This window comes from Erinaceus europaeus, chromosome 10 (genome assembly GCF_950295315.1).
Source record: "Erinaceus europaeus chromosome 10, mEriEur2.1, whole genome shotgun sequence".
In the NCBI taxonomy this organism is placed as follows: Eukaryota; Metazoa; Chordata; class Mammalia; order Eulipotyphla; family Erinaceidae; genus Erinaceus; species Erinaceus europaeus.
This window is the reverse complement of record NC_080171.1, coordinates 96763179-96788941: the sequence shown is the minus strand read 5'-3', so window position 1 is coordinate 96788941 and position 25763 is coordinate 96763179. Positions and strand designations below refer to the sequence as shown.

Here is a 25763-nt window from a genome sequence, read left to right as displayed (position 1 = left end):
TTGTTGTTGGATAGGGTAGAGAAAAATCAAGAGAGAGAGAGAGAAGAAGAAGACAGAGTGAGAGAAAGACAGACACCTGCAGACCTGCTTCACTGCTTGTGAAGTTACCCCCTGCAGGTGGGGAGCCGGGGGCTAGAACTTATTTATTTATTTTTACCGCTCAACTGACTTAGGGATTGAACCTGGACCCTTTGATGTCTCAGGCATGAAAGTTTTTATTTTTTATTTTTATTTTTACATGATTATACAAAAAGACTTTCATGTCAAAGGCACCAAAGGGCCAAGGTTCAATACCCAGCACCACCATAAGCCAGAGCTAAGCAGTACTCTGGTCTCTCTCTTTTTTTTCTGGTCTATATCTCTCCCACTCATCAAAATAAAATAAAATATATTTATGTAGTTAGAAGTCTGTAATCGGGGAGTTGGGCAGTAGCGTAGCAGGTTAAGTGCACATGATGCAAAGTGCAAGGACCGGTCTAAGGATCCCGGTTTGAGTCCCGGCTCCCCACCTGCAGGGGGAGTCGCTTCACAGGCAATGAAGCAGGTCTTCAATTGCAGGTCTTCAGGTGTCTGTCTTTCTCTCCCCCTCTCTGTATTCCCCTTCTCTCGCCATTTCTCTGTCCTATCCAACAACAACAACAACAACAGTAACAACAACAATAATAACTACAACAATAAAACAGCAAGGGCAAAAAAGGGAAAAAATTAATGATATTTGAAAAAAATAAAAAAGAAATTGGGGGCTGGGTGGTGGCGCACCTAGTTGAGTGCACATGTTACTGTGTGTAAGGACCCAGGTTCCAGCCCCCTCTCCCCACCTGCAGGGAGGAAGCTTCATGAGTCGTGAAGCAGGGATACAGGTGTCTGTCTTTCCTCCTCTCTATACCCCATTCCTCTCAATATCTGGCTGACTCTACCCAATAAATAAATAGAGATAATAAAAACATTTTAAAAAAAGAAATTGTGAAAAAAGAAAAAGTCTGTAACCAGCTAGTACACACACACATATATATATATATATATACTTAAATGAAACTAATAGAGGTTAAAGACTTTGTTCAAAATTATATATATATTAAAACAGCAGAGCTGGATTTTTATTTTCATTTTTTCAAAAAATTTTTTCCCCTTTCATTGCTCTTGTTGTTTTATTGCTGATATAATTATGTTGTCGTTGTTGGATAAGACAGATAAATGGAGAGAGGGGGAGAGAAAGATAGACACCCGCGGGCCTGATTCACAGCCTATGAAGCAACTCTCCTGCAGGTGGGGAGCCGGGGCTTGAGCTACTGCCGTACCCCCAGCAGAGCTGGATTTTAATCCAGGTCCTATGACAGAACTCATCCTTATTCAAGTGGGCTTTATTGTCTTACGAGAAGCAGGAATAAATAGATTTTATTGAATGACTTGAATGAACAGCTATGATATATAGTCTCTGCCTTCAACAAACTAAGCATCTAGACACATAAGTTGTTTTCTCTCAGAGGTTTAAAATTTCATTGTAGAACTTAAATCCTCTGTGGCCACAAGAAAAATTCACAACTTAGCAAATCTCAAATAAGTGAAATAGATTTTTCAAATGCAGCCTCCACAATGCTATCTGGGGAAAAGAGCCACAGAATTTTTCAAGCCCTTTTTCTTTTTTAATATTTATTTATTTAGTTATTCCTTTTCATTGCCCTTGTTGTAGTTATTGTTGTTGTTATTGATGTCATTGTTGTTGGATAGGACAGAGAGAAATGAAGAGAAGAGGGGAAGACAGAGAGGGGGAGAGAAAGACAGACACCTGCTTCACTGCCTATGAAGCGACTCCCCTGCAGGTGGGGAGCCTGAACCAGTATCCTTATGCCAGTCCTTGTGCTTTGCACCATGTGCACTTAACCTCTTACGCTACCGCCGACTCCCCTCAAGTCCTTTTTCTAATTCTTATTTTTTACTTTTTTACTAATTTTTATTCTTTTTGAAATATACTTTTCTTTTTTATTATATTTATTTATTTTCCCTTTTGTTGCCCTTGATTTTATTGTTGCTGTTTTTGATAAGACAGAAAGAAATGGAGAGAGGAGGGGAAGACAGAGAGGGGGCGAGAAAGACAGATACCTGCAGGCCTGCTTCACCGCCTGTGAGGTGACTCCCCTGCAGGTGGGGATCCGGGGCTCAAACTGGGGTCCTTACACCGGTCCTTGCGCTTTGTGCCACGTGCTCTTAACCGCTGCGCTACCGCCCAACTCCCCAGAAATATACTTTTCTTTTTAATGAAAGAGACATACAGAGAGAAAAATACACACAAAGAGAGGAAGAGAGAGCAGAGCACTGCTCAGCTCTGGCTTATGATGGGGTGTGTGGGGGGTGAACATGGACTTCAGAGCATCAGGCAGGAAAGTCTTTTTGCATAACTATTATGCTGTTTCCCCAGCTCTCTAATTCTTAAATATTTGTTTTATTATTCTGTTAGGGCTTTTATTGTGGATATTTCCCGTTTATGACTATATTTTGAATAACTGTCAGATTTTATCTTTTCAAATATCTTCTCCTAATCTCTGGCTGGCTTGTCTTCTCATTCGCTTGACATTTTCTCATGCAAAGCAGATATTTTGCTGTTAATTTATATTGTGTCCTTTGGGATAAACAGAAGTGGATGTGATTATGCTTAGTGCAGTAAGAGATGAAGGGCAACTACCCGATTTTTATTCGTGGAATATAGAGAATTGATACATATAAACTTGAAAAACCAAAAGAAAACAAACAGAAAGAAAAAGCAAGCAAACTTTCCAAGACTTGTGAGAACTATTTATTTTGGGGATTATTTTGGGGACGGTGGGGATACTGAATTCTGGTGGTGGGTGTGGTATTTAACTATACATTGTAACCTTAAAGTCGTGTAACCTACTATTAGTCACAAAAAGAGTCATTCCTTTAGGTAGTAGATGGTGACAATAAAGTAAGTTATTTTATTATTTATGTATTTAATTAAAATATTCATTAATATGAGGTAGAGAAGAGAGAGAACCAGATCATCACTCTGGTACATGTGTCAAGGATTAAACAGGACCTTTTGCTTGAGAGTCCAGTGTTTCATGCATTGCATGTAGGTTATTTTTATTTGATTTTATTTCTTCTTCTTTTTTTTTTTAACCAGAGCACTGTTCATCTCTGGTTTATGGTGTTGTGGGGGATTGAACCTGAGACTTTGGAGCCTTATGCATGAAAAAAAAGTTTTATATTTTTTTCTTTTTTGCCATTTTGTTGCCCTTGTTATTGCTGTTGGATAGGACAGAAAGAAATTGAGAGAGGAGGAGAAGATAGAGAGGGGGAAAGAAAGATAGACACCTGCAGACCTGCTTCACCGCTTGTGAAGTGACTCCCCTGCAGGTGGGGAGCTGAGGGCTCAAACTGGTATCTTTATGCTGGTTCTCTCTTTTTTTAAATATTTATTTATTTATTCCCTTTTGTTGCCCTTGTTGTTTTATTGTTGTAGTTATTGTTGTTATTGGATAGGACAGAGAGAAATGGAGAGAGGAGGGGAAGACAGAGAGAGGGAGAGAAAGATAGTCACCTGCAGACCTGCTTCACTGCTTGTGAAGCAATTCTCCTGCAGGTGGGGAGCTGGGATCCTTACGTTGGTCTTTGGGCTTTGTGCCACATGCGCTTAACCTCCTGTGCTACCGCCCGACCCCCCCTTAGGCTGGTTCTTGAGCTTCGCACCATGTGCACTTAACCTGCTGTGCTACTGCCTGGCCCCCATGAAAAAAGTCTTCTTGCATAATCATTTTGCTATGTCCCCTGCCCAAATAGATTATTTTTTTCTTTTTCTTTTTTTAAATTCTTTTTTATTTTTCCCTTTTGTTGCCCTTGTTGTTTATCATAACTGTTGTTGTTATTGCTGTTGTTGTTGGATAGGACAGAGAGAAATTCAGAGAGGAAGGAAAGACGGGGAAAAAGATAGACACCTGCAGACCTGCTTTCACCACCTGTGAAGTGAAACCCTCTGCAGGTTGGGAGCCCGAGGCTTGAACCAGTATACTGATGTTGGTCAGTGCTCTTTCCGCCATGTGTGCTTCACCAGCTGGACCACCGCCCAGCTCCCGATTATTTTTCCTTTTTAATAAATTTCTTTTTTTCTTTATTTTGTTTTTCTTTACTTTTATTTTATTTGCCTCCAGGGTTCTCCCTGGGGCTTGGTATTTGCACTATGAATACACTGCTCCTGGAGGCTGGTTTTTTCCTTTTTTCATTGCCCTTGTTGGTATCGTTGCCGTTACTGCTGTCATTGTTGGATAGGACAGAGAGAAATCGAGACGGGAGGGGAAAACGGGGAGAGAAAGACAGACACCTGCAGACCTGCTTGAAGCGACCCCCTACAGGTGGGGAGCCAGGGTCTCGAACCGGGATCCTTATGCGGGTCCTTGAACTTAGCGCCATGTGCGCTTAACCAGCTGTGCTAGTGCCCAACCCCACCCCAGCCCCCATGGATTATTTTAAAGAGAAGCATCTTCCCAGGTCTGGCTAACCTGCACAGAGGTAATAGTGTTGTTCTTCAGTTGTCAGTTCCTTAAATTATAATGAGTGTTTACCTCTTGTAGTGCTCATTTTCAACTGGATACTTACTTGTTGCTGAATCTAATCCTGCATCTTCATTAAAAAAAGATTTATTGGGAGTTGGGTGGTAGTACAGCATGTTAAGCGCAAAGCGCAAGGACTGGCATAAGGATCCTGGTTGGAGCCTCCGGCTCCCCACCTGCAGGAGAGTCGATTCACAGGCAGTGAAGCAGGTCTGCAGGTGTCTTACTCTCCCCCTCTGTCTTCCCTTCTTTCTCCATTTCTCTCTCTAAAAAAAAGATTTATTTTATTCATAAAATAAGAGTGAATTTCATGTGAGACAGTGAGATAGAGAGAGAAACCAGTGGTCCAGGAGGTGGTGCAGTGGATAAAGCATGAAATCCTGAGTTCAATCCCTGGCAGCACATGTACCAAAATGATGTCTGGTTCTTTCTCTCTCTCTCTCTCTCTTTCTCATTAATAAATAAACAAGTGGTCCAGGAGGTGGCGCAGTGGATAAAGCATCGGACTCTCAAGCATGAGGTCCTGAGTTCAGTCCCCGACAGCATATGTACCAGAGTGATGTCTGGTTCTTTCTCTCTCTCCTCCTATCTTTCTCATAAGTAAATGAATAAACTATTTAAAAAAAAATAAACAAAATCTTGAAAGAAAGAAAGAAACTAGAGCACCACCACTCTGGGTCATGTGGTGTTGGGGATAGAACAGGGAGCCTCAGGTATACAAATCTAATATTCCACTAGATAAGCAATTTTCCTACCACTACTGAATTTTCTAAGTTCTATTCTCAGAGAAGATTTTCTGGCTATTCATTCTAAAATATGTTTGAGAACCGGATTTCAGCATCGTTGGTCCAAGAAGTGACAGAAAGGTTTTATTGTGAAAAATAATTTCTGCTTTTACCTACAGATCACTACTGAAACTCAAGAGAAAGAAAGAGTCATTATACATCTGCAGGAGAGGGTTGCCTCCTTGGAGAAGAGACTGGAGCAGAATTTCTCAGGAGAAGAACATGTGCAGGAGCTTCTGAAAGAGGTAACTGTAATTGTCTTGGGCTAGTCAGTGTTATGAAGGCAGTAGTAGCTTGAGATTTCATCAATCCTAGAGATTCAGAGTCAGAGAATCCTCAAACAATTTGGCAAGAAAAATACGCTCCCCAATTTTTTATTGTCCTGCTTACAACAAAAGCAGGATCATCTCATCTTTCCTCAGGAAAGGGGAAGCTTTGCCAGAAGTACATGTGACTGAATAGCATCCTGGTCACCAGTGAATCACATCTAGTGATTGACACCATCTAGTCTCACTGCCCTATTTTCCTTCTTACTCTTTTGTACTTTGTATTAGCCAGGGAAAAGAGTCACATTTGCTTTTGCCATGAGCTGAAACTACCTTAGTAAAGGGGAACTTTTGAGTGAACTGGCCTTGTCTAGTTGTGCGAAGAATCTTGCTTTTTCATCAGGTCAGAGATCATTGCTGAATCTGCTCTTTTTCTTCTCTCTAGTCCAGTGATGGAGGTCACTGTAGTGGGCCTACGTTAGACTATCACTGTCTCTAATCAGTTTCAACTAAATATCTCTGTCTTCACTTCCACAGTAGTACCTCTGATCTTCCAGCAACATTAGCCTAGTCTATATTAGAAATCTTGGACAGAGGGACTTGGGCGGTAGCACAGTGGGTTAAGCACACATGGCACGAAGCTCAAGGACCGGAGTGAGGATCCCGGTTCGAGCCCCCAGCTCCCCACCTGCAGGGGGAGTCGCTTCATAAGCGGTGAATCAGGTCTGCAGGTGTCTATCTTTCTCTCCCCCCTCTGTCTTCCCCTCCTCTCTCCATTTCTCTCTGTCCTGTCCAACAACGATGACATCAGTAACAACAATAATAACTACAACAATAAAACAAGGGCAACAAAAGGAAATAAATAAATAAAAAAGAAATCTTGGACAGAGTGGGGGAGATAGCACAAAGGTTATGCAAACCAACTCTCATGTCTGAGGTTCCCAGGTCCCAGGTTCAATCCCCCACACCACCATAAACCAGAGCTGAGCAGTGCCCTGGGGAAAAAAATTGCTAGAAATATTGGGCAAAGGAGAAAGTTCCTGGGCTATTTAAAAGAAGAAAAAAAAGATAGAAATTGAGGGCTGGGTGGTAGTGCAGTGGGTTAAGCGCACATGGTGCGAAGTACAAGAACTGGTCTGGTGTAAGCATCCAGCCTAAGCCCCCAGCTCCCCACCTTCAGGACGGTTGTTTCACAGGCGGTGAAGCAGTTCTGCAGGTGTCTGTCTTTCTCTCTCCCTCTCTGTCTTCCCCTTCTCTCTCCATTTCTCTCTGTCCTATACAACAATAACAATAGCAATGGCAACAGTATGTCCTATCCAACAATAACAACAAGGGCAACAAAATGGGAAAAATGGCCTCCAGGAGCAATGGATTTGTAGTGTAGACACCAAGCCCCAGCAATAACCTTGGAGACCAAAAAAAGATAGAAATCTCCAGATTACCTTGCCAAACATTAGTCTCTCTTTTATCCCCTGACAGTCTTCTGTGCTTAATGCTAATTTGGCCTTTCTAAACACTTATTATCTTTATTTGTTTATTGGATAGAGACAGCCAGAAATTGAGAGGGATGGGGATGATAGAGAAGGAGAGAAACAACACTACTTTATCACTCACAAAGCTTTCCCCCTGCAGGTGGGAACCGGGGAACAAATCCCAGGTCCTTCAGCATTATAGTTTGTGAGATCAACCAGGTGCACCACCACCCGGCACTAGCATTTCTAATAAGTTTTTCCCTTACACATTTACAACTCTCCTACAGTCTTCAGTGAGTATAGGATATAAATTGATCTCTAAAATCAGACAACCTCAGTTTATAGTTCTGCTGTCCTACTTAATATTTTTTGACTTAGCACAAGTAACAATCTTTTGTATTTGTTTTTGCCCTTTAAAATCAGATTAATGGGAGTCGGGCTGTAGCGCAGCGGGTTAAGCGCAGGTGGCGCAAAGCACAAGGACTGGCATAAGGATCCCGGTTCGAACCCCAGCTCCCCACCTGCAAGGGAGTCGCTTCACAGGCGGTGAAGCAGGTCTGCAGGTGTCTATCTTTCTCTCCTCCTCTCTGTCTTCCCCTCCTCTCTCCATTTCTCTCTGTCTTATCCAACAATGCCAACAACAATAACAACTACAACAATAAAACAACAAGGGCAACAAAAGGGAATAAATAAATAAAATAAATATTTAAAAAAATTAAAATTAAAAAAAAGAGTCTCTTTGCAAAAAAAAATAATAATAAAATCAGATTAATAGGAAGTCGGTCAGTAGCACAGAGGGTTAAGTGCACGTGGCGCAATGCGTAAGGACTGGCATAAGGATCCTGGGTCGAGCCCCTGCCTCCCCACCTGCAGGGGAGTCGCTTCACAGGCAGTGAAGCAGGTCTGCAGGTGTCTTTCTTTCTCTCCCCCTCTCTGTCTTCCCCTCCTCTCTCCATTTCTCTCATTCCTATCCAACAACAACAACATCAGTTACAGCAACAATAACTACAACAATAAAACAACAAGGGCAACAAAAGGAAGGACATAAATAATTTTTTAAAAAATCAGGTTAATAGTTGTATCAAAGACATAGAATTGGGCTAGTGACATAATTCCTTTTGGGAGGGTCCTGGTGCCTTGAATGAGACAGACTAGCTGCCAGTGTACTATGCTCTGTGCACAGTGCTATGGCACTGAGTGAAACTTCTCGGCCATGGGGTCTCTCCTTTTCTTTCTTTATCTGGAAATGTCATCTCAGAACCCACCCACCACCCATACCTACCCCCCCAAAAAAAAAAAGGACATAGATTTTTTTTTTTAGTAGAATGAAAAGAATTATAATATGTGAAATGTTTTTACTGATATATAGGACTTGGAAGCATGAGTCCCCAGGTTTGTTCCCTGACACCACATAAACCTGCCTCTCTCTCCCTTCTTTGTCTTTATTTCTAATGGAATTGATTTAAAAAAAAAAAAAACCTTTAAATAAAAAACCTAGTAGAGGGAGTCGGGCGGTGGCGCTGTGGGTTAAGCGCACGTGTCGCAAAGCACAGGGACCTGTGTAAGGATCCCGGTTCGAGCCCCCGGCTCCCCACCTGCAGGGGAGTCGCTTCACGGGCGGTGAAACAGGTCTGCAGGTGTCTATCTTTCTCTCCCCTCTCTCTCTGTCTTCCCCTCCTCTCTCCATTTCTCTCTGTCCTATCCAACAACAAAGCAACGTCAACAATGGCAATAATAACCGCAACGAGGCTGCAACAACTAGGGCAACAAAAAGGGGGAAAAAAAAATGGCCTCCAGGAGCGGTGGATTCATGGTGCAGGCACTGAGCCCAGCAATAAACCTGGAGGAAAAAGAAAAAAAAAAAAAAAACCTAGTAGATAAAAAACCTAATTATATTTCAGCTTTTAATTTAATTTAATTTTTTAAATTATTATTACTTACCAGAGCACTGCTCAACTCTGGTTTATGTGGTGTAGAGGATTGAACCTGAGACTTTGGAGGAGCCTAAGGCATGAGGGTCTCTTTGTATAACCACTATGCTATCTGCCCCCACTCGGCTTTTAATTTTATAATCATTATTATTGTGATATAATAAAGTTTATTGTGTTAGTTTATTGCACCAACATAAAGGACTTGTGGTGAGGGGTGGCTTTCAGTTCTTGGTGCATGATGGTGGAGAAAGACCTAGGCTGGGGGTTAGAGTGTTTTGCAGAAAATTGAGAGATTTTACACATGCATCAACAACTGTATTTACTATAAACCATTAATTCCCCTTGATAAAAATTAAAAAGGAACAACATTATGATAAACAACACATTTTAAAAAATTATTGTGCTGTTGTCTGGGAGGTGGCACAGTGGATAAAGCGTTGGACTCTTAAGTGTGAGGTCCTGAGTTCAATCCCCAGCAGCACATGTACCAGAGTGATGTCTGGTTCTTTCTCACTCTCCTCCCACTTTCTCATTAATAAATAAAAATCTTAAATATATATATATATATATTGTGCTTAGGAATTACTTGGGGAGTTTGTTTTAAGTGTTTTTCTCTACTTCTCACCCCAAAATTCAGACTTCTTAGTATAAAAAGCTTCTCACAATTTGCCTCTCCCACCCCCTGTCAGTTTTCTAGCAGTGTTTCTTGTCCTGAATTCACTATCACACAGAGGTAGATAGCATAATGGTTATACAAAGAGACTCTCATTTGGGGCAGGTGGTGGCACACCTGATTAAGTACACATATTACAGTGCACAAGAACCCTAGTCCCCACCTGCAGGTAGCTTCATGAGTGGTCAAGCAGGGCTGCAGGTGTCTCTCTGTCTCTTTCCATCTCTATCTCCCCCTCTATCTCCCATCTCGATTTCTGTCTCTGTCCAATAATAAATAAGTTAAAATACATTTAGAGAGAGAGAGGAAGAGAAACTCTCATCCCCTGCATTACCATAAGCCAGAGCTGAGCAGTGCTCTGGTAAAATAAACAAACAAATAGTCCTTCTGAAGTCACTGTCCCTTTAGCTTTTGACAGGTTGTAGTTTCCTAAATGTCCTAGACTATTTCATGCCTGTATTTGTTATTCTCTACCTGAGTGCTCCCCCCATTTCTGGATACAACAATGTAACTTTTCACTTTCTGAGGCAATGATATCTCCTGTGCTTCATATATATATATGTGTGTGTGTGTGTGTGTGTGTGTGTGTGTATATATATATATATGTATATATATATATATATATATTTTATTATCTTTATTTATTTATTGGATAGAGACAGCCAGAAGTCAAGAGTAATGTGGAGACAGAGAGGGAGAGAGACAGAGAGACACTTGCAGCACTGCTCCACCACTTGTAAAGCTTTCCCCCCTGCAGGTAGGGACCAGGGGCTCAAACCCGGGTCCTTGAGTATTGCCACATGTGCTTTCTTTTTTTTTTTTTTTTAATTTTATTTTATTTATTCCCTTTTGTTGCCCTTGTTGTTTTATTGTTGTAGTTATTATTATTGTTGTTGTCGTCGTTGTTGGATAAGACAGAGAGAAATGGAGAGAGGAGGGGAAGACAGAGAGGAGGAGAGAAAGACAGACACCTGCAGACCTGCTTCACCGCCTGTGAAGGGACTCCCCTGCAGGTGGGGAGCCGGGGCTCAAACCGGGATCCTTATGCTGGTCCTTGTGCTTTGCGCCACCTGCGCTTAACCCGCTGCACTACAGCCCGACTCCCCACATGTGCTTTCAACCAGGTTCGACACCACCCAGCCCCTGCTTCTTTCATATTTTTTAAAGATTTTATTTATTTATTTGAGAGATAGAAAGAAAAAGAAAAAGAAAAACAAGCATCACTCTGGTACATATGCTGCCAGCAATTGAACTCATGTTTGAAAGTCCAATGCTTTATCCACTGCACCACCTCCCAGACAACTCTACATTCCCCTACCTTTTTTTTTTGTTTGTTCATTAATGAGAGAGAACCAAAGCATTACTATAGTACATGTGATGCTGGGGGTTAAACTCAGGATCTCCTGGTTGTAAGTGCAGTGCCAGTGCCACAGCCACTGTAGTATCTCCCAGGTCACTCCCAGATATCTCCAGATAGTTCTCTGTATAGGCATTTAAAGTATCCTATTATATATATGTGAAGTGTATCTGTATACTTTATGATATATGAATTTTATCTCAATTGATCTTTAATGTGTTGTGTCTAACTCACTGTAAATATTTTAGTGAAGAAGTGACTATTAGGGCAGGGGAGACAGCATAAGGGTCATGCAAACAGACTCTCATGCCTGAAGCTCTGAGGTCCTGGGTTCAATCCCCAGCACCACCATAAGCCAGAGATGAGTAGTACTCTGGTAAGAAAAACAAAAAACCTTATTTTACTCTTCTCTCAATTTACAGAAAACAGCTGCTGAGCACAATTTGGAGGCCACTAGACAGCAACTCTTGGCAGCCAGAAGCAGCCAGGCCAAGGCCATTGATACCCTGGAGACTCGGGTATTGACTTCCTGCCCACTGTTCCCATGTCAGCTTGAGGGGGGGACTGAGTGTTACGGGGTTGGATGACATGATCATGATTGTTCCTACCTTGGGTCAGAAGTTTTCTGCCGTACCCCTAGGAATTCTGATCTTATTAATATTTTATTTATTCATTTATCTATTTAATGAGGAAAAGATATGGAGAAAGACCAGAGCACTGCTTGTTCCTATCTTGGGTCAGAATTTTTCTGCCGTACCCCTAGGAATTCTGATCTTATTAATATTTTATTTATTCATTTTTCTATTTAATGAGGAAAAGATATGGAGAAAGACCAGAGCACTGCTCAGCTCCTATTTATGGTGGTGCTGGGATTGAACCTGGGGCACAAGAGTATGTTTGCATAACCATTATACTGTCTTCTCCAACCCAGAATTCTGATTTTATATCTGATTCATACTAGGTTGAATGAGGCATTTTCTTCATTCTTGCCACATGACCATAATTGGTCTATACAGAGTTGTTTTCTGACTTACTCCTTTATATCCTTTATCCCCTTCCTCCCATTGGAAATCATTCCACTATTGTTAATAGAGATTCTTTTACTTGTTGGGTTACCTTAAAATGGATTGCATTGTTTTATATACATGCGTATTGATTTATATAAGTTATGTAGCTATGTAGATCTGTTTCTTTCAACTACTTTATTTCCTGTCTTTATCCAACAGCCCTTATCTATTCTAATTATTTGCTCTATGCTAGACATGAAGATTGCCTTCTCAAGCAGGGGTAGATAGCATAATGGTATGGCTGAGGCTCCAAAGTCCCAGGTTCAGTCCCCTGCACCACCATAAACCAGAGCTGAGCAGTTGAGCAGTGCTGTGGTTTAAAAAAAAAAAAAAAAAGGCCTTCTCCCCCCCCCCCAACTTTTATTAGATGGGGCAGAGAGAAATTAAGAGAGGATGGGGAGATAGGGTAAAAGAGAGAAAGATAGACACCTGCACACGTGCTTTACTACTTGTGAAGCAGACGCCCTGTAGGTGGGGAGCGGGAGCTCAAAGCTGGGTCCTTGCACTTTGTAATATGTGTGCTTAACTGGTTATGCCACTGCCCAGCCCCTAAGATTGCCTTCTCTCTGTCACCACAGATTTCCCTAAATATAGTGAACACCCTTACCCCTCTTGCCTTAAGGAAGATAGTAACTTTTATTTTTAATTTTTTTAATATTTATTTATTTATTTATCTACTCCCTTTTGTTGCCCTTGTTTCTTATTGTTGTTATTGATGTCCTATCGTTGTTGGATAGGACAGAGAGAGATGGAGAGAGGAAGGGAAGACAGAAAAGGGAAGAGAAACAGAGACACCTGCAGACCTGCTTCACCGCCTGTAAAGCAACCCCCCTGCAGGTGGGGAGCCAAGGCTCGAACTGGGATCCTTAACTTTGATCCTTGTGCTTTGTGCCATGTGCGCTTAATCCGCTGTGCTACTGCCTGACTCCCAGGTAGTGACTTTTTTTTTTTAAGTGCCCGACTCCCAAATAGTGACTTTTTTTTTTTTTTTTAAGATTTTAATGAGAGAGATATATAAAGAGAAAGGCCAAAATATTGCTCAGCTCTGGCTTATGGTAGTGCAGTTGAACCTGGGACCTCTGGTGCCAGGCATGATGGTTTGTTGCTTAGAACTATTGTATCTCCCAAACCCAACAAAACAAAAATTTTGCCATTTTAGCAATGTCTGGGGGTACCGTTATGTACATTAAGTACATCCATATTGTGCATCTATTACCACTGTTCATCTCCAGGACTTACTCATCTTCTCAAACTAAAATTTCATACCTGTCAACAATTATTATGATTATAATAATATAATAAATAATTTATATGCCCCCACATCCTACAGCCATCATCTTGTTTTCTTTTGCTCTGAATTTGACTATTCTGTGTACCTAGTGCAAGTGATATATGTATCCTTTTGTGTCTGGAATTAATGTTTTCATGGTTCATCCATATTATATCACTTGCCAGAATTTCCTTCTTTTTTTTTTTTGCCTCCAGGATTATTGCTGGGGCTCAGTGCTTGCACTACAAATTCACTGCTCCAGGAGGCTATTTTTTCCCTTTTGTTGTCCTTGTTGTTTATCATTGTTGTAGTTATTACTACTATTGTTGTTGTTGTTGGATAGGACAGAGAAATTGAGAGAGGAGAGGAAGACAGGGGGAGAGAAAGACACCTATAGACCTGCTTCACCACTTGTGAAGTGACATCCTTGTAGGTAGGGAGCTGGGGGCTTGAACCGGGATCCTTATGCTGGTCATTACGCTTTGTACCATGTGCAGTTAACTGGCAGCATTACTGCCACCCCCATTTTCTTTATTTTTAATGTTAAGTAATATTTTATTGTGTGTATGTGTAATTACATTTTTTTCCACTTTTATCATTATTTTATTTTTTTTTATTTAAGAAAGGAGACATTAACAAAATCATAGGATGGGGTTACAGCTCCACACAGTTCCCGCCACCCAGTCTCCATATCTCATCCCCTCCCCAATAGCTTTCCCATTCTCTGCCCCTCTGGGATTATGGACCCAGGGTCGTTGTGGGTTGTAGAAGGTGGAAGGTCTGGCATCTGTAATTGCTTCCCCGCTGAACATGGGTGTTGACTGGTCAATCCATACTCCCAGTCTGCCTCTCTCTTTCCCTAGTAGGGTGGGTCTCTAGGGAAGTGGAGCTCCAGGACGCATTGGTGGGGACTTCAGTCCAGGGAAGCCTGGCCGGCATCCTTATGGCATCTGGAACCTGGTGGCTGAAACAAGAGTCAACATACAAAGCCAAACAAATTGTTGATGTAATTACATTTTTATCACCCATCTGTCAGGGGGTATAGTAAACATAGCAAACAAAGGTTGTTTTTTGTTTGTTTGTTTTTTAAAGATTGCTTAATTATTTATTTATGAGAAAGATAGGAGGAGAGAGAAAGAACCAGACATCACTCTGGCACATGTGCTACCAGGGATCAAACTCGGGACCTCATGCTTGAGAGTCCAAAGCATTGTCACTGCGCCCCCTCCCAGACCACAGCAAACAAGGTTTTATGTGGCCCATATTTTCATTTTCCTTCTGTATATTCCTAGGAATGGAAACGTTAGATTATATGACTGCTTTGTTCTTTTTTATTATTTATTTTTTAATTAATTATTTATTCCCTTTTTGTTGCCCTTGTTTTATTGTTGTTGTTATTGATGTCATTGTTGCTGGATAGGACAGAGAGAAATGGAGAGAGGAGGGGAAGACAGAGAGGGGGAGAGAAAAATAGACACCTGCAGACCGGCTTCACCGCCTGTGAAGCGACTCCCTGCAGGTGGGGAGCCGGGGTCTTGAATAGGGATTCTTCCGCCAGTCCTTGCACTTTGCACCACGTGCATTTAACTCGCTGCGCTACCACCTGACTACCTACTTTGTTCTTTTTTTAAAAAATTTTCATTTGAGGATTAATCGTTTACAGTCAACAGTAAAATACATTTGTGGGTGGGCCGTGGTGCAGTGGGTTAAGTGCAAGTGGCGCAAAGTGCAAAGACTGACATAAGGATCCTAGTTCAAGCCACCAACTCCTCACATACAGGGCGTTCGCTTCACAGGCGGTGAAGCAGGTCTGCAGGTGTCTGTCTTTCTCTCCCTCTCTCTTGCTCCCCTCCTTTCTCCATTTCTCTCTGTCCTATCCAACAACAATGACAGCAATAACAACAACAGTAAACAATAAGGGCAACAATAGGGGGAAAAATGCATTAGTTTGTACATGTGTAACGTTTCTCAGTTTTCTACTCAGCCCCCACTAGGTCCTCCTCTTGACTACTTTGTTTTTAATGTTTTTAAGATATGAGTCTTGGGGGGTGGGGTTGTAGTGCAGTGGGTTAAACACACGTGGTGCGAAGCAGACCTGTGTAAGGATCCGTGTTTGAGCCCCCGGCTCCCCACCTGCAGGGGAGTCGCTTCACAAGTGGTGAAGCAGGTCTGCAGGTGTCTGTCTTTCTCTCCCTCTGTCTTCCCCTCATCTCTCCATTTCTCTCTGTCCTATCCAACAATGACGACATCAATAACAACAACAATAACTACAACAATGATAAACAACAAGGGCAACAAAAGGGGGAAAAATTTAAAAATAAATAAGTAAAATGACATGAGTCTTGAGCTCTATCTCTAAACTGAAACTTGAGCATTTTCTGGACCCAAAAGTTCAGTTTTTGTTTTTGTCATCATTAGGGCCTAAAGCTAGGCTAACTGTTTCCAGTCTGGGCTGTTTTTAGATAGAGCAACCAAGACAGAGAAACAGGGAGAGAGGAAAAGACCCTAGCACTAAATTTTGCTCCAGTACAGTGGGGACCAAACTCTAATCTAATTGTGTGCACACCAGGCAGGCACCTTTCCTGGTGAGCTATCTTGCTGGCCATGAAATAAGAAATGTAAAAGTCCTAGATTTTGGGGGGAGACAGCATAGTGGTTAGGCAAATAGACTTTCATGCCTGAGGCTCCAAAGTCCTGGTTCTATCACTAGTAAAATCTGTGATCATGGAAAACTAATGTGAAAACACTATTTTCATGTGGTTGTTTCATTTAAATCTGAAATGTGAATATATATGAGGAGTCAGGATACCTAATTCTGTCCTTCTATCATTGGATACCTACTCTCCTTGACAAAGCTGCAACCTTCCATTTGATTAAGTAATAAAGTTTTCAAGATCAGACTTTATAAAAGAAATTGGCAAAAAGAGGGTTCTAGTGAGATCAAAAGACCATGCTAATGGAGCCGCTCACTGCTGGGCATCATGTCATCATGTCATCATGTCAACAGCATCAGCCTCTTGTCATGAAACCCAAGTCGTTATCATAAGCAGAAATTTCTGGGAATCTAGTCTAAGGAAGTGATTGAAATCAGAAACAGAATTTACATAAAGATGCTAATTGCTGAAAAATAACTCAGGTGCCACCATACTGAGGATTGGTTCAATAAATTCTGAAAGATTCCTTATGGAAATAATCCAAGGTCTGAAAAATGCAAGTGGAAAATGAGCGAGCAAGAGAAATACAAAGTTTAAAAAAAAAACGAGAGAGAAATACAAAGTTTTACTCAGAACATATAAAAACTACTCATAGAAGTAAACTAGAAGGGAGTCGGGTGGTAGCACAGCAGGTTAAGTGCACATAGGGCAAAGCACAAGAACCGGCTGAAGGATCCTGGTTCGAGCCCCTGGCTCCCCACCTGCAGGGGCATCGCTTCACAAGCGGTGAAGCAGGTCTGCAGGTGCCTATCTTTTTCTCCCCTTCTCTGTCTTCCCCTTCTCTCTCCATCTCTCTCTGTCCTGTCAATCAATGACAACATCAATAACAACAACAATAAAAAAGAAATAGACAAGGATACACTAGAATGACAGTATTTTGTAATGATAGACTTCTGGTATTTTATTTCTAATTGAGACTTGTTTTGTGACTTAGGAGGTCCCACAGCAAGTGGAGCTTCATATTCTCATGCAGAAGGTCCCTAATTTGACCTCTGGCATCACATAAGCCTGAGAAATTTTTCTGGTGTTCTCCCTGGCCTTCAATCAATCAATCAATATTTTTTTTAAAAATGAATTAATATTGGGTCTTGGAGGTAGCACAATGGATACAGCATTAGACTCCTAAGCTTGAGGTCCCAACATCCCATGGGTTAGTGTGATCTGAGGCCCATATTCAGCTTAGGAGCCTATGTGACCTCTGCATCCCTGTAGATCTGAGCTCACATTCTATGGTCATGAGTAGGAACATTCCAAGCTGCCCCAATATCAGGACCCATCTTCCTCAGGTGGAGCCTAAGAGTTGTTTGTCCAGCCTCCCTTCAGAGGATGGAACATTCCTTACCGTTGTTGATCCAAGTCGAGGGCAAGATTCTATGGGGGCGCCCACAATGGGGTCTATTGTGTTGTTCCTGATAGAGATACCAGTAGCAATGGAGAGCCCATGGGTCAGTGTAATACTTTGGTTCTCTTTCCCTCTTTTTCATACTTTAACAAATAAATAAATCTTTAAGTAAATAAATCAATGAAATATTGACTGTTACCTGCCTTATCAGCACATGGGAATGTTATGGTAGTGGAAGAAGCTCTGGTTCTGTCTTCTCTGGCATATGTTCTATATATGTGAAAAAGCAGCAGAACAGTGAAATCACACGTGCAAGGTCCCAGCTATGCAAAAAAATCTTTTTAATTAATTAATTGTGTGATGTACCTGTTTTGTCATTTGTCATTTGATGGATATACTCAGCTGCTTCTTTTCCTTTTTTTAAAATATTTATTTATTCCCTTTTGTTGCCCTTGTTGTCTTATTGTTATAGTTATTATTGTTGTTGTTATTGATGTCGTCTTGTTGGATAGGACAGAGAGAAATGGAGAGAGGAGGGGAAGACAGAGGGGGGAAGAGAAAGACAGACACCTGCAGACCTGCTTCACCGCCTGTGAACTCCTCTGCAGGTGGGGAGCCAGGAGCTTAAACCGGGACCCTTATTCCAGTCCTGTGCTTTGCACCATGTGCACTTAACCCGCTGCGCTACCACCCAACTCCCTCTTTTTCTTTTTCTTTTTCTTTTTTTTTTTTTTTTGATTTCTTTTTTTTTTTACCAGAGCACTGCTCATCTCTGGCTTATAGTGGTGCAGGGGGATTGAACTTTGAACTTTGGAGCCTCAGGCATGATAGTCTCTTTGCCTAACCATTATGCTGTCTACCCCCTGCCCCTCAGCTTCTTTTGAATATATGAATGCTTCTTTTTCTTAACAGGTGAAGGAACTAGAACAGAGCCTGCAGGCATCTGAGGAAAAACTAAAGCAGAGCAGTGACATCATAGCATCTCAAGAAACTCAGATTCAGGAACTTGTAAGTGCTTCTGGTGGCTGCTATGTTCTCAGCCTGTGATGCTTTCCCTTTGTGTGTTTGAAGATTTCTCAGATTCCCTCATATTTTTTGGAATGGTATTTAAACCTTACTGTAGATATAGTTGTTGTATTAGATGTGAGCAGTGGGGCAGCTGTAGGTTGGAATGTAAGAATCTGGTGGAAGGTCAGTGTTACCTAGAGGAGTAATGACAGCTAATCCCCATCAAGACAACTGGTCGTAGTTCATGGCCTTATTTTGGACTGTTAGAGGTGGGCAGAGATGATTCCACTGGCAGTTAAGCTTCAGTTACCACTAGCACTGTAGAGGCGCAGGCTCTGGGGATAATATGGCAAGGACTTGGTTAACTGTCACAGTCCTGGATAGCGAGATGAGTCAGAAACCAGAGGCAAAAAGCAGCATTTAGGCAGGGGGATAGCTAAAGTGGTAGAGCACAGGACTGGCATGCGTGTCTCTAGATCAGTCCCTAGTGCCACATATTCCAGAGTGGTGCTCTGACTTCTCTTTCTGTCATGGGAAATTATATATCTCATGAAACAAATAAACCTGATTTTGTTCTGTTACTATTATTTTTAATATATATATATATACTTAATATATATATGTATATAGAAAATAAGACAGAAATCTAGAGTGGAGGAGGAGATAGAATGAAAAAGAGAAAGAGACCTGTAGCTCTGCTTCACCAATCGTGAAACTTCTCCCCTGCAGGTGTACAACAGGGCTTAAACTTGGTCCCTCACTCATGGTACTATGTGTGCTCTATTGGATGTGTCACCACCCAGCCCCAAATCTGTTTTTGAAAATGACATGTATTGTGGCCTTGGGAGGTAGTGCAGTAGATACAACATTGACTTCTCAAGCATGAGAATCCCCAGATTCATTCTTCAGCATAACTAGTTATGTCTAATTATCTCAATTCTCCCCCACTACCACCACCATCATTTTTTTTTAAGAAGACAGCATTTATTGCCTGTTTGCCACATATCAAGCACTTTGGTAAGCACACTCGGGTGTGTTTTCATGTTTTTGGTAGCAGAACTAATAGGTGTATAGTGTTATTGTCATTCTTTAGAGGAAGCAGGTCCTGAAGAACTAGGTCATTAGCACATAGTCTCCCATCCCAATTGAAAATAGTAGAACCATATCTCGCTTAGGTGAAAGCCTTTTTTTTTTTTTTTTGCCTCTAGGGTTATTGCTGGGGCTCGGTGCCTGCACTACAAATCCACTGCTCCTGAAGGCTATTTTTTTTTCTTTTTGTTGTCCTTCTTGTTTATCATTGTTATTGTCATTGTTGTTGGATAGGACAGAGAGAAATAGAGAGAGGAGGGGAAGACAGAGAGGGGGAGAGAAAGATAGACATCTGCAGACCTGCTTCACCACTTGTGAAGCTACCCCCCTGCAGGTGGGGAGCCGGGGCCTCAAACCGGGATCCTCACACCAGTCCTTGCACTTTGTGCCATGTGCGCTTAACCCACTGCGCTACTGCCTGACCCCCAAAGCCCTTGTTTTCACCACTGTTTTAATACTACTTCAATATATATATATATATATATATAATTTATATTTATTTTTCCCTTCTTGTTGCCCTTGTTGCTTTCTATTGTAGTTAATTTGTTGTTGATGTCATCATTGTTAAATAGGACAGAGAGAAATGGAGAAAGGAGGGGAAGACAGAGGGGGAGAGAAAGAGAGACACCTGCAGACCTGCTTCACCACCTGTAAAGCGACTCCCCTGCAGGTGGGGAGTCGGAGGCTCAAACCGGGATCCTTACGCCAGTCCTTGCACTTTGCGCCACCTGCGCTTAACCCGCTGTGCTACCGCCAGCTCCCTTAATACTACTTCTCAGGGAAAAGCATTAACCATAGAGGGCAATACTGAGTGGGATGAAGGAAGGCCATACTCAGAGATGTCCCCCAAGACTAAAACCAGTCCCAGACTCCAGCTCCAGAGGGTCAAGGGCCAAGACCTAGTCAGAGGTTCCAGGTGAGAACCTCAACAGCACCCAGGCAGGGAAGATCAGATTCCATGTTTGGGTCACCGAAGTACAGAATATGGTCTCCTGAAAATCTTTGTCACCATGACAAGCTGTCTATTTAATGCCTTGCAGGCCACTGCCAACAAGGAGAGCAGTTCTGCACAGCAGCAGATCCTGGCTCTGGAGCATCAGTGCACAGAACGTACTCAAGCACTGGAGGCCCAGCTGGCCACTCTAGAAAGAACACGGGCTGCTGAGCAGACAGCCACAGAGCAGGAGATGGTGAGTAAAGAAACAAGCAGGCCACGGAAATGCCCAGGTCATGTAGGGGTGGGCTGCCTAGTGCTTCGGTAGCAAGAAAGCCAGCTCACCTCTGGATGAGGTGCCTCTTTTTGTCCCCAGGAATTTTAAGCTTTATTCAGGAAAATTGGAACACCCACATGTTGGAGTACATGTGTGCAGTGAGAAAGGGAGGGATCATGAGAGCCATTTATTCACATTTTGATGGGCTCCACTAGAGAGAGAAAACCTTTTTTGTCTATTTTTTTCTAATCTTTATTTATTGGACAGAGATGGCCAAAATTGAGAAGGAAGGAGGTGAAAGAGAGAGAGAGAGAGACCTGCAGCACTGCTTCACCACTCGCAAAGCTTTCCGAACCCTTAGGTGGGGACCAGGGGCTAGTACCTGGGTCCTTGAGTATTGTAACATGTGCCCTCAACCAGGTGTGCCACCTCCTGGACCCCTTTTTCTCTATTTTTTTTTTTCATCAAAACACTGCTAAGCTCTGGATTATGGTGGTGCTGGGGACTGAATGTGAGACTTGGGAGCTTCAGGCATGCAAGTCATTTGCATGACCATTATGCTTTCTCCCTGTACCCATTTTTGGGAGCAATTTTTGCAAAATTTTTAAGCTATTTCCATAGTCCCTGGAATAGTTTTTATTATTCTTATAAGAGATAGGCTCAGAAGACTGGATATAAAAAAACAGTGGTCTGGGAGGTGGCGCAGTGGATAAAGCATCGGACTCGGACTCTCAAGCATGAGATCCTGAGTTCGATCCCCGGCAGCACATGTACCAGAGTGATGTCTGGCTCTTTCTCTCCTCCTATGTTTCTCATTAATGAATAAATAAATAAATAAAATCTTTAAAAATAAATAAATAAAATAAAAACAAAAATCCTACTTTTCACACACATACCTCTACCTCCAAAAGATAGGTTTTCTTTTTCCTTGGGCTAAACAGAAGCTTTGTGGCACTTTCTAACTAGTCCTTAGCTTTTTTCCCCACTGCCTTTCTAAAGTTTACTTCTCCTTCGTACTGGCTGTTCCCTTCCCCAGGTTCAAAGTCTTTTTTTTTTTTCTAGTGTATTTTGCAAATCTTTTATTTATTTACCAGATAGAGACAGAGTGATTGAAAGGAATGGGGAGGGGGAGGGAGAGAGACAGACAGACACCTGCAGCTCTACATCACCACTTGTGAAGCTTTCCCTCTGCAGGTAGGGACCAGGGGCTTGAACCCAGATCCTTGCGTACTGTAGTGTGTGCACTTAACCAGGTGCACCACCACCTGGACCTGGTTCAAAGTCTACAGAATCAAGTATCTGTGTGTGCGTGTGCATGTGTATAATTTGTTAAGTGACTCTTTTCCTGTTCTCATCCCTCCTGCAGTGATAAAGTGTGTCTATGGGATGGGGGTGGGAGAAATGATTAAAGGCACCATGCAAGAGAGATAGGACTATGACCAGGAGAAATGTGATAAAGATAATATATTTTTAAAAATATTTTTATTTGGGAGTTGAGCGGTAGTGCAGTGGGTTATGCACACGTGGTGCAAAGTGCAAGGACCAGAATAAGGATCCCTGTTCGAGCCCCCGGCTCCCCACCTACAGGGGAGTCAATTGCTTCACAGGTGGTGAAGTAGGTTTGCAGGTGTCTATCTTTCTCTCCCCCTCTCTGTCTTCCCCTCCTCTTTCCATTTCTCTCTGTCCTATCCAATAATGATGACATCAATAAGAACAATAATAACTACAACAATAAAAAAGTGCAATAAAAGGGAAAATAAATACATAGATATTTTTTAAATTTTATTTATTTTTATTATTGAATAGAGACAGAAATTGAGAAGGGAGAGTGAGGAAGAGAAAGAGACAGAGAGACATTTGCAGCCCTGCTCCACCACTTGTGAAGCTTGCCCCTTGCAGGTGGGGACTAGGGGCTGGAACCTGGGTCCTTGTGCACTGTAATGTGTGCATTTAAGCCGGTGTGCCACTGCTTGGCCCCTATTTTTCTTTTAAATCTTTTTATTTATTTATTATTGGATAGAAGCACAGAGAAATTGAGAAGGTAAGGGAAGATAGAGAGAGAGAGAGAGACACCTGCAGTTCTGCTTAACAACTCTTGAAGCTTGCCCCCTGCAGGTGGGGACCAGGGGTTTGAACCTAGGACCTTGCACACTGTAATGTGAGTGCTTCACCAAGTGCACCACCACCTGCCCCCTCCTTTAATTTTTTTTTTTTTTACCTTTATCTATTGGATAGAGATAGCCAGAATCAAGAGGGAAGCAGGAGATAGAGAGGATGAGAGACAGACCCCTGCAACACTGCTTCACCACTCACAAACTTTCCACCTGCAGGTGGGGAGCCAGGGGGAAACCGGGATCCTTATGCCGGTCTTTGCACTTCGCACCACATGCGCTTAACCCACTGTGCTACCTACCGCCCAACTTCCAGATCTTTTCTTTTTATATGTTCTTTTCTTCATTTGCAGAAAGAGTTGAAACAAGAAAATGCAACCCTTAAGGAAATCAAGAATGAATGTGAACATTCTTTACAGGATCACCAACTCGAACTGAAAAAGCTAAAGGTATTTAATTGAATCAGTTTCATTAAGTGCCTATATCTTTTACATTTGTGTGGAGAAGCCTGGTGAAAGTTCTTAGAGTCAAAGAATAGAACTAGCATATATTCATTAGTTTTGTTCTCTGTTTACTCTGTTTTAAATTGTCATCTTCAGTAAGTCCTCTCAGTGAATAAGTAGAGAGCATAATGATAATCATAAGAATTATGCACCCAGGGAGTCTGGTGGTAGCGCAGCGGGTTAAGCGCACATGGCGCAAAGCGCAAGAACCAGTGTAAGAATCCCGGTTCGAGCCCCCGGCTCCCCACCTGCAGGGGAGTCGCTTCACAAGAGGTGAGGCAGGTCTGTAGGTGTCTATCTTTCTCTCCCCCTCTCTGTCTTCCCCTCCTCTCTCCATTTCTCTCTGTCCTATCTAACAACAGCGACATCAATAAGAACAATAATAACTACAACAACAATAAAAACCAATAAAGGCAACAAAAGGGGAATAAACAAATAAATTTTTAAAAAAAAAGAATTATGCACCCCAGCTCCCACCTGCAGGGGAGTCGCTTCCCAGGTGGTGAAGCAGGTCTGCAGGTGTCTATCTTTCTCTCCCCCTCTCTGTCTTCCCCATCTCTCTCCATTTCTCTCTGTCCTATCCAACAATGATGACATCAACAACAACAATAACTACAACAATAAAACAAGGGCAAAAAAAGGGAATAAATAAATAAATAAACATATGTAAAAAAAAAAAAATTACGCTTATTGTGGTCTGGGAGGTGGCACAGTGGTAAAGCTTTGGACTCTCAAGCATGAGGTCCCAAGTGATGTCTGGTTCTTTCTCTCTCCTCCTATCTTTCTCATAAATAAAATCTTTAAAAAAAAAAAAAAAAGCATTATGCTTATTTTGCAACTGATACCATTGAGAGTAAGTCACTATTCAAATTCCATAGAGACAGTGCTAGTCTGACTCTGCACTGTACCATAGAGGTCTAGCCCTCCTCCTGTGTGCTTAGCAACAGTTGCATGAATGTACTACTGTCAGAGCACCACTCTTGCTTATTTTTCCAGTGAAAGAAGTCAAGCAAGGCCATAACTAAGGATCATTCAGATTTTATTATTATTTTTTAAAATTTATTATTACTATTTTTTTACCAGAGCACTGCTCAGCTCTGGCTTATAGTGGTGCAGGGGATTGAATTTGGGACTTTAGAGCCTCAGGCAGGAGAGTCTCTTTGCATAACCGTTATGCTATCTACCCCTGCCCAGGGATCATACAGATCTTATTTGCATGTTTTTATCAGGGACTATGCACAGAAATGAAGGAGCCATTTGGTAGGTATTGCTCTTCAGGGGCAATATATGCATATATATATATATATATATATATGTGTGTGTGTGTGTGTATATATATATTTACATATATATATATATATATATATATATATATATGAACTATATGCAGAGTCAGATGGCTGCATCATTCCCTGAACAAAGCTGGATGAAGCCTGAGGCTCCAAAGTGCCATATTCATTTCCCTACACTACTATAAACCAGAGCTGAGTAATGCTCTAGTAAAAATATATATACATATATATATATATATATATGCATATGCATACACACATACATACATACTGGATGAGAAGAAAAAAATGTGCCACATTCCTGTATGCCTTTCTCCTGCCACGCCACCCCACCCCATAAAGTACTTGCCCATCTTTAACAGAAAAACCCATGGCTCCTTCAGCAGCAGTCTTCTCTTGAGAACATCCACAGCCGAGAGTCTGCTGAGTTAGCTTTCAGTATTTAGCCTCTGCTAATCTACACTGGGGGTAGTGCGGGGGGTGTGTGTGGGGGGGTGTTCTGATGTAAGCATGGAGTCAGATATTTGTCATGCATTCATTCAGTGAATGTTTGAGTACCTGTAAGGGCCAGGCACCATCTAAGTGCTGGGATGTAGCAGTGCACAGAACAAAACAAAACAAAAAAGCTCTCCTATGGAATTTGTAACTAGAGATGGTCAAAAACAAGTAACAGAAGAGACGGTCAAAAACAAGTAACAGTTGTAGACGGTCAAAAACAAGTAACAGTTGTGCTAAGAAGACAATCAGTGGGAGCCTGGTGGTAGCGCAGCAGGTTAAACGCACGTGGCGCAAAGTGCAAGGACCAGTGTAAGGATCCTGGTTCGAGCCCTCAGCTCCCCACCTGCAGGGGAGTCGCTTCACAAGCGGTGAAGCAGGTCTGCAGGTGTCTCTCTTTCTCTCCCCCTCTCTGTCTTCCCCTCCTCTCTCCATTTCTCTCTGTCCTATCTAACAACGACAGCATCAATAACAACAACAATAAAAGCCAACAAGGGCAACAAAAGGGAAAATAAAAAAATATCAAAAAAAAAAAAAAAAGACAATCAGTGTGAAGGTAGAGAATAGGAAGGAAGGAAAGCAGTCTTTCAAATATGGAAGTTAGGGGAGTTGGGC

At 42.0% G+C, this 25763-nt stretch overlaps 1 protein-coding gene across 5 annotated transcripts in view; it reads left to right on the top strand.

Moving 5' to 3' along the window:
• The window catches only part of GOLGA1 (golgin A1), a 74392-nt gene that overhangs the window by 26307 nt on the left and 22322 nt on the right, over positions 1-25763 (top strand). For all 5 annotated transcript variants that reach the window (XM_016185025.2, XM_060200155.1, XM_060200156.1 and 2 more), the window contains 5 exons: positions 5467-5592; positions 11469-11564; positions 18352-18447; positions 20577-20726; positions 23212-23307. In XM_016185025.2, coding sequence (XP_016040511.1) covers positions 5467-5592; positions 11469-11564; positions 18352-18447; positions 20577-20726; positions 23212-23307 — 564 coding nt within the window. The remainder of the gene's footprint in view (positions 1-5466; positions 5593-11468; positions 11565-18351; positions 18448-20576; positions 20727-23211; positions 23308-25763) is intronic.